Source organism: Notolepis coatsorum (genome assembly GCF_963971535.1).
Source record: "Notolepis coatsorum genome assembly, chromosome: 18".
Taxonomy (NCBI): Eukaryota; Metazoa; Chordata; class Actinopteri; order Aulopiformes; family Paralepididae; genus Notolepis; species Notolepis coatsorum.
The window spans coordinates 54595449-54608481 of record NC_140182.1 but is presented as its reverse complement, the minus strand read 5'-3'; the positions used below and the strand labels follow the sequence as shown (position 1 = coordinate 54608481).

The 13033-nt window shown below is 43.3% G+C and overlaps 1 protein-coding gene across 1 annotated transcript in view; it reads left to right on the top strand.

Annotated features, from left to right (window-relative positions):
- The window catches only part of zfpm1 (zinc finger protein, FOG family member 1), a 186147-nt gene that overhangs the window by 100446 nt on the left and 72668 nt on the right, over positions 1-13033 (top strand). The window contains exon 3 of the mRNA XM_084335210.1: positions 5863-6031. Coding sequence (XP_084191336.1) covers positions 5863-6031 — 169 coding nt within the window. The remainder of the gene's footprint in view (positions 1-5862; positions 6032-13033) is intronic.

Genomic DNA, 13033 nt, shown 5'->3' with positions numbered 1-13033 from the left:
AAACATGCATTACTTATAGACAGTCAATATGGATTTAGATCTAATCATTCAACGTCATTGGCACTAATGGACCTAGTAGAAAAACTGACAAGCATAATTGATATTAAGAAGTTTGCAATAGGGGTCTTCATAGATCTTAAGAAGGCTTTTGACACTATAAATCATGATATTCTGCTACTAAAATTGGAAAGGTATGGGATCAGAGGAGTAGGGCTCAAATGGTTAAACAGTTACTTAGAACAAAGACAACAGTTTGTGCAGTTTGGGGAGTACAGGTCCACTCAGTCAAACATAATCTGTGGTGTGCCGCAAGGGTAAATTCTGGGCCCTAAACTATTCATACTGTACATAAATGATATACTGTAGGTAATGCGTCTAAAATATTGAAAAATAAAATTTTTACTGACGATACGAATGTCTTCTGTGAGGGAGAGAACCTCCAAAAGCTGTTAAAGAATGTCACTATCCAAGCTGAAAGTGTGGTTTGATGCAAATAAATTATCATTAAATATAAAGAAAACCAAATTCATGATATTTGGTAAACGTGATATACAAGAAAACACACCGGTTGAACTAATGATTGATAGTATTAAACTAGAAAGGGTATTTGAGAATACATTTCTGGGTGTAATAATAGACCACAAACTCAACTGGAAACCTCAAGTCAAATATGTCAGGACAAAATTGCCACGGAGTGTTGGTGTTTTATGTAAGATAAGAGCCATTCTAAACCAAGAAACACTGTAGGCCTATACACTGTACTGTATGCTCTTCCTTCCATATATGAACTACTGTGCGGAGGTGTGGGGTAATACCTACAAAAGCACTCTACAGCCAATATGCACCATGCAAAAAAGAAAGCAATAAGAATAGTCAACAATGTAGGTTATTATGAACACACCAATAACTTATTTATAAAGCTACAAACATTGAAATTTATGGACCTAGTTGATTTCAAAACTGCCCTCATTGTATACAAAGCCAGATATAAACGAATCCAAGGCAACATTCAAAGATGGTTCAGAGACAGGGAAGGAGAATATAACTTGAGAGGGAATCTTAAACAACCAATGGTACACACTACGCTGAAAAGCATGTGCATATCTGTTTGTGGAGTGAAGTTGTGGAATAATTTACCTGAATACATCAAACTGAGTAAACATATGGCACAATTTAAAAAGCAGCTTAAAAAATACACATTAGAGAAATACAGAAATGAGTAATGCGGATAAACAAAGTTATGTTATATTGTGTTATGTAGTGTTGTATTGTATCTACTGCTCTCAAGCAAATCAAGTTTTTTCTTTTTGTACTATAAGTAAAAGTGTATTCTATAATGTATTATACTACTTTAAATTAGGTTATATCTAGTAAAATTAATGGAAGAACAAATGTAAATGTAAGGGGGTAGGGATCAATAAGCTTAGATTCCCTCTACTCCTTTTTTGAACATGTCAACTAACTAAATACATTGCTCTTGACTTTTTGTTTATAATTATAATTTTTTGTATTATGATTGTTCTGTTTGACGGAGCTAGATACTGTGATTTGTTTGGAGGAATATAGAGAATACATGTTCAAAAATAAACTTTTTCATTCATTCATACTGGCCGGCAGCATAACTAGTAAGAGTAGGTAAGGGATATGTACAGATTATAGATATAGCATCTACAGATATGTAAAAGTTATGTACAGGTATGTACAGACAGTTGTGGATAGATACGGTAAGAATCAATATATTTTAGGGATGTCTGATATTATCGGCCTACCGATATTATCGGCCAATATTGGCATTAAAATGTGATATCGGAAAATATCGGTATCGGTTAAAAAAAAAAGTAAAATATATATATAATTTTTTTTTTTTTTTTTACATTTCTATAACCTTTATCTACCCAGGCAAGCAAGTAAGAACAAATTCTGATTTTATTTATTGTCAAAAGTATGCATAATGTTGTGTTAATTCCACAACAAGAGATATGTAATGTTAATATGTAATATGTAATGTAATGAAAGAGGAACTGCTTAATTCATATCTCATTAAAATTATAACTTAGGAATACAATTGTCTGTATTATGTATCTCTGTTATATGTCAGTTAGTAGGTAGGTGTGTAAACCTACCCACGCTGTAATTGTTTTGTTTTGTTTTTTGTTTATTGTTTTGTTGTTTATATTCTGTTTGTATCTGTGTTCAGGCTCCCTCCAAAAGCTTTAAATAGCTTATTGGGAGACCTGGCACATGCACACAATTTGCGACATTGTTATCACATGAGGATACTCACATGTAATGTATCGTGTGTGTGTGTAAATAAATTCATTCATTCATTCATTCATTCATTCATTCATTCATTCATTCATTCATTCATTCATTCATTCATTCATTCAATTACCTGAAATTATTCCGTTTTTTGGGGGGGGAAACCCTGCATATATCGGTATCGGTTGATATCGGTATCGGAAATTAAGAGTTGAACAATATCGGCATATCGGTATCGGTAAAAAAGCCAATATCGAGCATCCCTAATATATGTATATACGGTATATTCAGCATTATTGTACATGCTATCATACAGAGTAACATAAAAATACATTCAAGGTACTGTTTTTTTTTTTATCCACTTTTTCTCCCATTTTCTATATTTTCTCCCATCCCAATTTCGTAACATCCAATTCAACCCTCCCCTGTCACGAACGCTGTTTCTTGCCTCCCACAAGCCGGCTGCAATGTGGACTAAGTCATACATAGCACAAGTCCCCTCCGGTACTTGAGGTAACAGCAGTCGCATCTTTTCACCTGCGCAGCTCGATCTCTCAGTGACGAGGAGTAACGCGTGGGAGGCTCACGCTGCCCCCGACACTTCCTGATTCTACTGCGCAGGCGCACCAACCGACCTGTAGGAGTCGCTGTCCACAACGCCCGATCCCCACCCATCAGTTTCCCACCCCCTAATACGGCCAATGTGTATTAGTATGAACGACCAGCTAAACTGAAAGCAATGTGGAGCGCTGGGCTCGAACAGGCGAGCCCAGCGTCTCCGCATTCGTGGCGAGCGCCTTGCCCACTACGCCACGTAGCCGCCCCACATTCAAGGTACTGTTATACATTTGTGTCGCTCACATTTTATGCTCTAGAATTAAGACCGTAGGCATTCATGGATTCCGCTGCACTGGTCTGGCTCGACCAGAAGAGCTCCTACGCGCTTTGTGTGTGAGGGAGATCCCTCCCACCCACCCCCCCTCCAACTAGCCCTGCAACACCCCCACCCTCTCCCCCCTCCTTCCGCACATGGCGCCGCGAGTCGGCCGCCAGTCTGTTTGCGGTGGTGAATATGCATATGTTTTGTCTCAAGGCTAGTCCTACATGCATCATCAAAGCGCATGTACTGTAGGTGATTTTATGCTCTGTGCCATTATTACTACCTAAAATGTAATAAATTGTGGAATATTACTGTAATGAGCTGTATGTGTATGATCCAAGCGTCCTATGATCTCAACACTCTTAGGAGCATAACAGAAAAAAGCATTCCATGTGAAAGTATTCTGTATTTTTGCATGTCAACTAATAAAGAAACTTGAAACTTGAACTTAATATGGGCAATTTCTTTTGGGAGAGTTTTCTTTTGTTCAACCCAACTCTGTGATTTTCATGAAGAAGCCATAACTTCTTCATGAAAACGTTCCATAGTCCATCCATTTAAACTTTGCGTAATAAAATCCTAAATCCACACGCTACCGTGACTTATGGACCAAAAATAAATAAATAAATAAATACAAATGAAAAATACAAGATAAGAAAGTTAGTTTGAAACATGTCATGACGTGTTTCCCCCTCAGCCTAGAAGATAAGGAGTTTGAGATGAAGCAAGGTGGAGTGTAGACCTGCGAGGATAAGACAGAGATAATAGCTGAGTTGAGCTGAGTTGGAGTTCCTGTCTGATGAGGACTAATCATTAGACCCACCTATTAGGGAGGAGGCACAATGGTCTCGATGACCTCACTGATAGCCGCGAGGAGGTTCAGAGTTCACAACAGACATGCATACACACACACGCACGCACGCACGCACGCACGCACGCACACACGCACGCACACACACACACACAGGTTCTCCTGGGTTATGTAGAGATACAGATCCGGCCCACAGATCTCTTTGATCATCAGCGGGGCTTCTCAGTAATCTGCCTGATCAATCATGTCAGCTGATCACTGACAAGGTTCTGAGAGAGAAGCCGGTACTGGGTGAAGGTGGGTGGATGAAAGAGATCAACAAGATCAAGTGTGTGTATGTGGGGGGGTTATGTGTTGTATGTGAGAGAGAGAGAGTTGGAGAACAAGTAACATGTTTAGAGAAAGGAACATTGTCGAGACAGAAACAGAGAGGAGTAGACATGAATATATAATACAGTATAGAGAGAGAGTGCGAGAGAGAGAGAGCGGGAGAAAGAGAATTTTCTAAACGGAACAAGGGCGAATTCGCAATAGTTGCAACCGTGTACATATATGTGTGCATGCATTCATACACACACAAGGGTACGTGGCTGTGTGTATGAATGTGTTCTTGCCCCATGATGAGCTTTCCACAATGTTTGGTCATGTTACGTGAATCTAATTGGCATGAACAGTTCAACAGCTGTCCTTTGGGTCATGACCAACCTTTCCACAAAATCTTGTGCAAGTCAGTGGATCCTCCGCCCTTTTGCGATAAGACACTCCCATTGCCATGCCCCCTTTTAGCCAATTGGCATCAACACACACACACACACGCACGCACGCACACACACACACACACACACACACACACACACACACACACACACACACACACACACACACACACACACACACACACACACACACACATACACACATACTCACTTGACCTCCATGCACAATTCAAGCCTCCTAGGGCAAAACCTGTGGCCGCTAGAGGGTGGGGAGGGTGGTGGCCGACAGAGTGACCTATAGAGCTGCTAGTCGCAGCAAAAAAAAAGAGGAAGATGCAGTAAATAGAGAGAGAGAGAGAGAGAGAGAGAGAGAGAGACACACACATTGTTGCGTGTTTCTTCTCCCAGTTTTGCAGTGAGATTATCTCTCTCTCTCTCTCTCTCTCTCTCTCTCTCTCTCTCTCTCTCTCTCTCTCTCTCTCTCTCTCTCTCCTCTCTCTCTCTCTCTCTCTCTCTCTCTCTCTCTCTCTCTCTCTCTCTCTCTCTCTCTCTCTCTCTCTCTCTCTCTCTCTCTCTCTCTCTGTTGAGGTGTTGTGTTACAGGGCCAAGGGAGCTTTTCACCACCGCCTTTGATCAACAGACAGGAACCGCCACTGCCCAGACACACACACACACACACACACACACACACACACACACACACACACACACACACACACACATTAAATGCTTTATTTGAATCTGCTAATTTAATTGACATACATAAGATTCAAATATATTTCATATCGTCCATGATACGCATGCAAACACACACATACACAGTATCCATGCATGTACACACGCACTGTACACCTATTACAGTACACACACACACACACACACACACACACCGACACACACACACCGACACGTATCTGCACAAGCAGACATCACACACCCTCTACAGACACATGCATGCACATTCACACAGGTATGCACGTGCACAGCCGACTACACATCACGTGCACAATACACCCCACACACATGTAGACCCACACACGCATACACACACACACGCGCGAGCGCACACACACACAAAGAGCGACCACCAGATGAATAGCCGTCTGTGTCGTCCTTTATACCGATGTGTGACACTTCCCACTCTGTTGTGTGTTTGTCTCAGAAGACTCATTGTATCTCTGTGTTGTCTGTCCCAGAACCCAGGACACAGGACTCCCAGGGTGCACCTGACCACAGAGGAAAGGAGGAGGAAGAAGATGAGGAAGGGGAGTGGAGGAGGAGGAGGAGAGGTCGGACACACAGTGCCGGGAGAGGAGGAGGAGGAGGAGGAGCGAGAGGAAGAGGAGTTACGGTGGAGAGGTCCAGGTGAGTCGTCTCGGTTCACTGAATGCATAGCAAACCCTTCAAGATATAGAAGATAAAAACAAGCACATTGCACCATAACCCATTATAACAACACACAGAAAAACAAGCACACTGCACCATAACCCATTATAACAACACACAGAAAAACAAGCACACTGCACCATAACCCATTATAACAACACACAGAAAAACAAGCATACTGCACCATAACCCATTATAACAACACACAGAAAAACAAGCACACTGCACCATAACCCATTATAACAACACACAGAAAAACAAGCACACTGCACCATAACCCATTATAACAACACACAGAAAAACAAGCACACTGCACCATAACCCATTATAACAACACACAGAAAAACAAGCACACTGCACCATAACCCATTATAACAACACACAGAAAAACAAGCACACTGCACCATAACCCATTATAACAACACACAGAAAAACAAGCACACTGCACCATAACCCATTATAACAACACACAGAAAAACAAGCATACTGCACCATAACCCATTATAACAACACACAGAAAAACAAGCACACTGCACCATAACCCATTATAACAACACACAGAAAAACAAGCACACTGCACCATAACCCATTATAACAACACACAGAAAAACAAGCACACTGCACCATAACCCATTATAACAACACACAGAAAAACCAGCACACTGCACCATAACCCATTATAACAACACACAGAAAAACAAGCACACTGCACCATAACCCATTATAACAACACACAGAAAAACAAGCACACTGCACCATAACCCATTATAACAAGACACAGAAAAACAAGCACACTGCACCATAACCCATTATAACAAAACACAGAAAAACAAGCACACTGCACCATAACCCATTACGCTTGGAATCAGAAAATGTACCTGGAGTCTCTCTGGTGTTCAGTTTAAGGAGAGACTTGTTCACACATTTGAAACTGAGCTATGCAGTATTATATAAATAACATGTGAATTCCCTTTTCGGGTGAGTTTATCTTTAAGCCCCTTTAGACTTTTAATGGAAAGGTTTAGGGCAGGCTTTCCCTGGGTAAGTGTTGATGTACAGATTCATGTCAGAATACAGTACATTGCATCTGATTGGGGGCAACGGGGAAACGCTAATGAATCATATGATAGTAACCTGAGCAGCCGCTGTCTGTTCCATTGCTATGTACAAAACAACTGCTGCTATGTGTGAATATATGAGAAATCAATCAATACAAATGTAACAAATTGCTGTCTTATTACTGGATTCTGTAAACAAGTGTACAGTGTAACAGTGATATTGTGCTTTTCCAATGTTTTACCTACTCTGCGCAGAAAGTAGAAATTTTATTTCTAAAGTGGTTAGCAATGGTTACAGGCAGCCATATTGGAATAGGGACAACTACACACACATTCCGTGAAAGGCATCTATTGCATTTTGTGTGTCAGTGGTTTAAGGTTGAGGTAAGAGTTAGGGTAATAGGCATGCAGCCGTTGTGATTACGGTTAGGGTAACGAGTTAGGGCCCGATTCAGAGTTGAGGACTTAAGCACGGTCCTCACACTTAATACCAAAGATAAACGGGCGGTTTGGGCGGTGCACCAGGACATATTTTAATTGTTCGTCTTCTACCAGCCGCCCCCTGGGTTGCCAGGTTTGCTTCTTGGGGAGGTTTTGGGCAATAGTGTTTTGAATGTCTCCCCCGTCCCTACGTAGCTGCGCTCACAGTGTAATAGCAGCGTCCGGGGTTCGAATTCGGCCCGGGGACCTATGCTGCATGTCCTCCCTATATCTTCTCCAAACTTTTCTCTCTGCCACTATGAATTGAAAATGGGGGACCCTGATGTAAACAAGACAAACGTCTTTCTCTGGTCTGCATCCCCTTAACACCAAACGAGATCTCTCGTCGTTGGCACTGACCGCACTGACCCGTGTCGGCATGAAAAAAACGAGATATCTCGTCGTTGGCACTCAAAGTGTTAACAATTGTGTGTATTGAGCCGTACTGTATTGTACCCCATCTGTTAAATAAAGTTTTCATTCATTCATTTATTCATTCATTCATTCATTTCAGCCTGTCCTATCCAAAATAAAGCTGTAAAATGCGGGGGGGGGGGGGGGGGTCGTAAAAATTTTTAATAAAAGAAACACACCTGCCTTTAATTGTAAAGAGTCGGCCTGGCCAGCAGATTTCTTTCAGTTGACAGAATCATAATAGAGGCAAAAGCGGATGCGTCAAGATAACAATAGGCTAACCTTTCGTGTGTGTGTGTGTGTGTGTGTGTGTGTGTGTGTGTGTGTGTGTGTGTGTGTGTGTGTGTGTGTGTGTGTGTTGTGTGTGTGTGTGTGTGTGTGTGTGTGTGTGTGTGTGTGTGTGTGTTGTGTGTGTGTGTGTGTGTGTGTGTGTGTGTGTGTGTGTGTGTGTGTGTGTGTGTGTGTGTTTCGATTGTTTTAAACTTTTGTGCAACAGATTTGATACTCAACAGGCTCATCATAGAACACCGCCTGACTAGGTAATGTCTTAATAAAATTATAGCTAGTTATTTAATTACCATCCACTTCTATTCAGCCAGCAATCATATATAAGCAGTTCACAATCGCTCTCACACGACAAAAAAAAGAGAAATGGGCCAAAAGAATGTGACAGAATGGAGGGTCTTGCTCCGGAGGTCTCCAGAGACCATGAAGGCTTTTATGGTGCAAAATATCTCAGCACCGACAATGCAAAGAAAAGGGTGATTTGTGACATGTGACAGACAGTCAGTTGGACAGATTTATGTACGGGTGTCAAGCTCACCTCTCCAGCTGACCATCCTGGATGAGTCAGTACTAACAACTCAAGTGAATGACAGCTGACCATCCTGGATGAGTCAGTACTAACAACTCAAGTGAATGACAGCTGACCATCCTGGATGAGTCAGTACTAACAACTCAAGTGAATGACAGCTGACTATCCTGGATGAGTCAGTACTAACTAACAAGTGAATGACAGCTGACCATCCTGGATGAGTAGGTACTTAAATAGAACATTTTGGTGTAAACATCTCATGCACTGTTAACGTTAGTAACAGTTTTATATTTTTGTATCGACCGCATCATGAAAGATGCCACAAACAATATTAGAACAAATATCAATAAAGACCAAGGCCTCTGATCCTAAATAATAGGCCTAGATTCCGATTATATGAATGAATTCCATTAAGATGTGGACAATATGGAAAATGTTGACAAGAGGGACTGGACTTATTCCATCTTTTCTCAGGAGCCTGTATTGCCTGTATTGTCAAAATTAGTCTGAATCGAGCCCTTAGGGCTTAGGGAATTAATGTATGTCTATGGAATGTCACCACAAGGCATGAAAACACAACTGTGTGTGAATATCGTTGTCTCTCCTGTTAGCTGTCCTCATTTCAAGTGTCCATCTTATTGTCTTGCAGGAGACATGTGAATGTGTCACGCTGTGGGAATTTATTCAACGTCGTAACAAAAAGACCCATAAAAAAAAAACACACAGACGAGATAAAGAGCAAATGTCCATAATTTTATTATTTATTTCCGGTTATCTGTGTTTGGTTTGTTATTTCTCTCTCTCCCCCTTTCTGTTGTCTTCAATGAGTTAAAATAATGCAAGAACACTACCGCACTTATCTCTCATATTTCCTTTTTCAAGCTGCGCACGTTTCGCGGACTGTATGAACGTGTTGATGTTTGTTAGGGTTGATGCATACTTGAGTGAGTGTATACATAAGCCTTTGTGTATGTATGTGTGTGTGTCTGATTTGAATGTTTGGATGTGTCAAAGATGTGTTCATGACAGACAATGCAATAAATGTGTGTTTATGTGTTGTGCACTTAAATGGGTGTGTGTGTAGAGAGAGAGAGGGAGAGGGAGAGAGAGAGAGAGAGAGAGAGAGATAGAGGGGGGAGAGAGGGAGGGGGGGGAGGGAGAGTTGTGTTCATTATCGTGTTGGCCAGTCCCCGGTCCCTTTAACAGTAATTGGAGTGATATTAATTGCTGTGTGGCGGCTGCTTGATGGTAGCAACGTGATGTTGGTGTGATAGGACCTTTCTCTCCTCCTGCTCACAAACTAACTGGCGGGCGAGCAGGAGGGAGGGGGAGGTGGGGGGGGGGGGGGGCAGGGAGAGATAGCTCTCTCTCTCTCTCTCTATCAGCGCTGGAGCAGGCGCTGTCTTTATCAGGAGCACGATTGGCAAAAGGGAAACTTTGACCGGTCTGAATTTTTCTCTTATCGTCAAGACCCCCCTCTCCCTCCCTCCCTCACACCACAAAACCCCCCTCCTCACCCTCTCTCGTCCTCCCTTTCCTCCCTCCATCCCTCCCTCCATCCTCTGGTCTCTCCATCACAAACATTAACAACCCCCCCCCCCCCCCCCTCCCCTCTAGAACTCTCTTTCCATCTATCCTCTTGTTTTTTTTCTTGTATTTTCTTTTTTCCCCCTTCTTCCTTGGGATGTTGAGAGAGCGAGAGTCACGGAGGACGTAGTCTTGTTCGTACACACACTCGCTCCGCTATCAGACCGTTCCCATGAGCCTCTGAAAGAGAGAGAGAGAGGGGAAGAGAGCGCGGGAAGGAGGGAGTTGGGGGAAGAGGAATGGAGGAGAGATAGAGGGAGAGGAAGAGAGAGGAGAGCAGCAGGGTAGTAAGCAGGGGGAGGAAACTAACTTTTTGGCTTACCAGCCAACTGGCGAGTATCTGATTTTTTTTACCAGCCAAACAGATTTTTTACCAGACAAAAAAAATCGCTAATTGTGATAATTACTTCTTTGTATGTCAAGCCGCGTCAATGTTGTGTATGCATCTGGGTAGGCACACTGTGCCTTTAAGACAGCACGGTGGTCTTACGACAGTCAAGTGTTGTGGTAACGTCAGTTGGGTTGGTGTGCTGTTGTGCACAGTGCACTGGTTGAGCTAGCCCCTTTCGTGACTGCGATGTGCAAGCCAGGGGCTTTTGAGCATGAAATAAAATGTCTAACCCTACGTCGTAGTCCCGGTGCTTTTTTGGAAACATTATAGTCATAACAGATACACCTAGCTGGCTGCTTTGAGCACACGGGGCTAACGTTAGCTAGCAAGCAGCTATAGCTAAAACGCTAACTAGAAGCTAACCACTGTATACAGTTCCAGTAGACTAACATTACACCTCTGTGATTTAAATGTGTCCTTAGTAACTTATACTCGAGGGTTGTACTAGGGTTGGATGCAGTTCCCCGTTGGTCAGTCTGTCTGTTTTCCATCTTCTGCTGTGTTTAACGTTATCTGTTTGCGAGTGCTCCTGATGGCTAGCCTAGTACCGCGGGACTTTTATTATTATATGTCCGCTGGTTGGCCAGTACTGCGCAAACGTTTATTAAACATTATATGTCCGCGGGTGGTCTTGTGCAGTGCTCTCGTGGCACTGTCAACTAAAGCGAACACTCAGAAGACGCGCACTGTTTGCCAGTGCAGTGATTGCAGAATGTTTTTTTTTTTTGTATACTCGCCAGCAGGGGAGGAAACTAACTTTTTGGCTTACCAGCCAACTGGCGGGTATCTGATTTTTTTTACCAGCCAAACGTAAAAAATACTAGCATTTGGCCAGTAAAGTGGCCTAATTTCCTCCCCTGGTAGTAAGTTAACAGGGGTGAAATAAACGACCCCAAATGATCATAAAATGACCCTGAAATTGGGGGGGGGAAGAGAGGGGGGGGAGAGAGAGAGGGGGGGAGAGAGGGGGGGGGAGAGAGAGAGAGGGGGAGGGAGAGAGAGGGGGGGGGAGGGGAGAGAGAGAGAGAGAGAGAGAGAGAGGGGGATTGGTAACTATTATCTATAAGTATAACTATTATTATTCAGATGGACACGTAAACAAATCAGGAAATCCAGCGGGGGGAAATTAAAGCATTAAAAAGACACACAAAAAACAGTCAAATATGCTGATGGAATTGTGGTGAGAACAGCATTGAATTGTATTAGCTGACAGTAGGAAATAAATGTGATTGACAAGATGAATTAAAATGTATCCCTTTTATAGGCGGTGAGATATTAATTTTTTGGGAAGGGGGGTTAGAACAATGGCAACAGCAGATACAAAGAAACTGAACAACGCAGCTGGGTGGCGCAGCGGTCTAAGCGCTCATCACCCACGTGAGAGACACCGGTATCGAATCCGGCTGTCAGCGTTGCCTCCGGCTTGGGCCGGCCGTCATACTGACTCAATTGGCAGAGTCAGCGGGAGGGAAGTCGATGGGTGGTAATCTGGTCGTTGTAAAGCAAGGACAGGAGAGGGCGGGGGGTAGTGTGAGCCTCCCACACGTTACACCTCGCCAATGAGAGTCCGCACTGGCAGGTGAAAAGATGTGGCTGGCTGACTCTGCATGTATCGGAGGGGACATGCGATAGATTCTTCAACCCTCCCTACGACCGACCAGTGGGGGGCACATGTGAGCAATGATCAAGACAGGGGAGGGGGGAATTGGCACGACTAAATTGGGATGGGAGAAAAACACAGAAAAAGGAGGAGAAAAAGTGGATAAAAAAAAAGAAACTGAACAACAAACAGAGAGAGAGAGCCCGTCCCTTTTAACCCTTTCAACTGAATGTTCCTCCTGGCCCACAGGACAGTTCAGTCAGTTATTTGTGAGCATGTACCACTCTCTCCTTAATGGCTCGGGCACATACAACGCGCACGAATTTCACGCACAGGTTCCTAGCGGGATCGCGCGCCTGGCCAGACACACAGAGTCCGACTTCAGAGCGCCCTGCAGCGCGGAGCCCTCCATAGAACCAGCAGCAGCACGAGCTCTCGCTCTCTCTCTCTCTCTCTCTCTCTCTCTCTCTCTCTCTCTCTCTCTCTCTCTCTCTCTCTCTCTCTCTCTCTCCCTCTCGCTCTCTCTCTCTCTCTCTCTCTTTCTCTCTCGCTCTCTCTCTCTCTCTCCCTCTCTCTCTCTCTCTCCCTCTCTCTCGCTCTCTCTCTCTCTCTCCCTCTCTCTCTCTCTAGAGAGAAA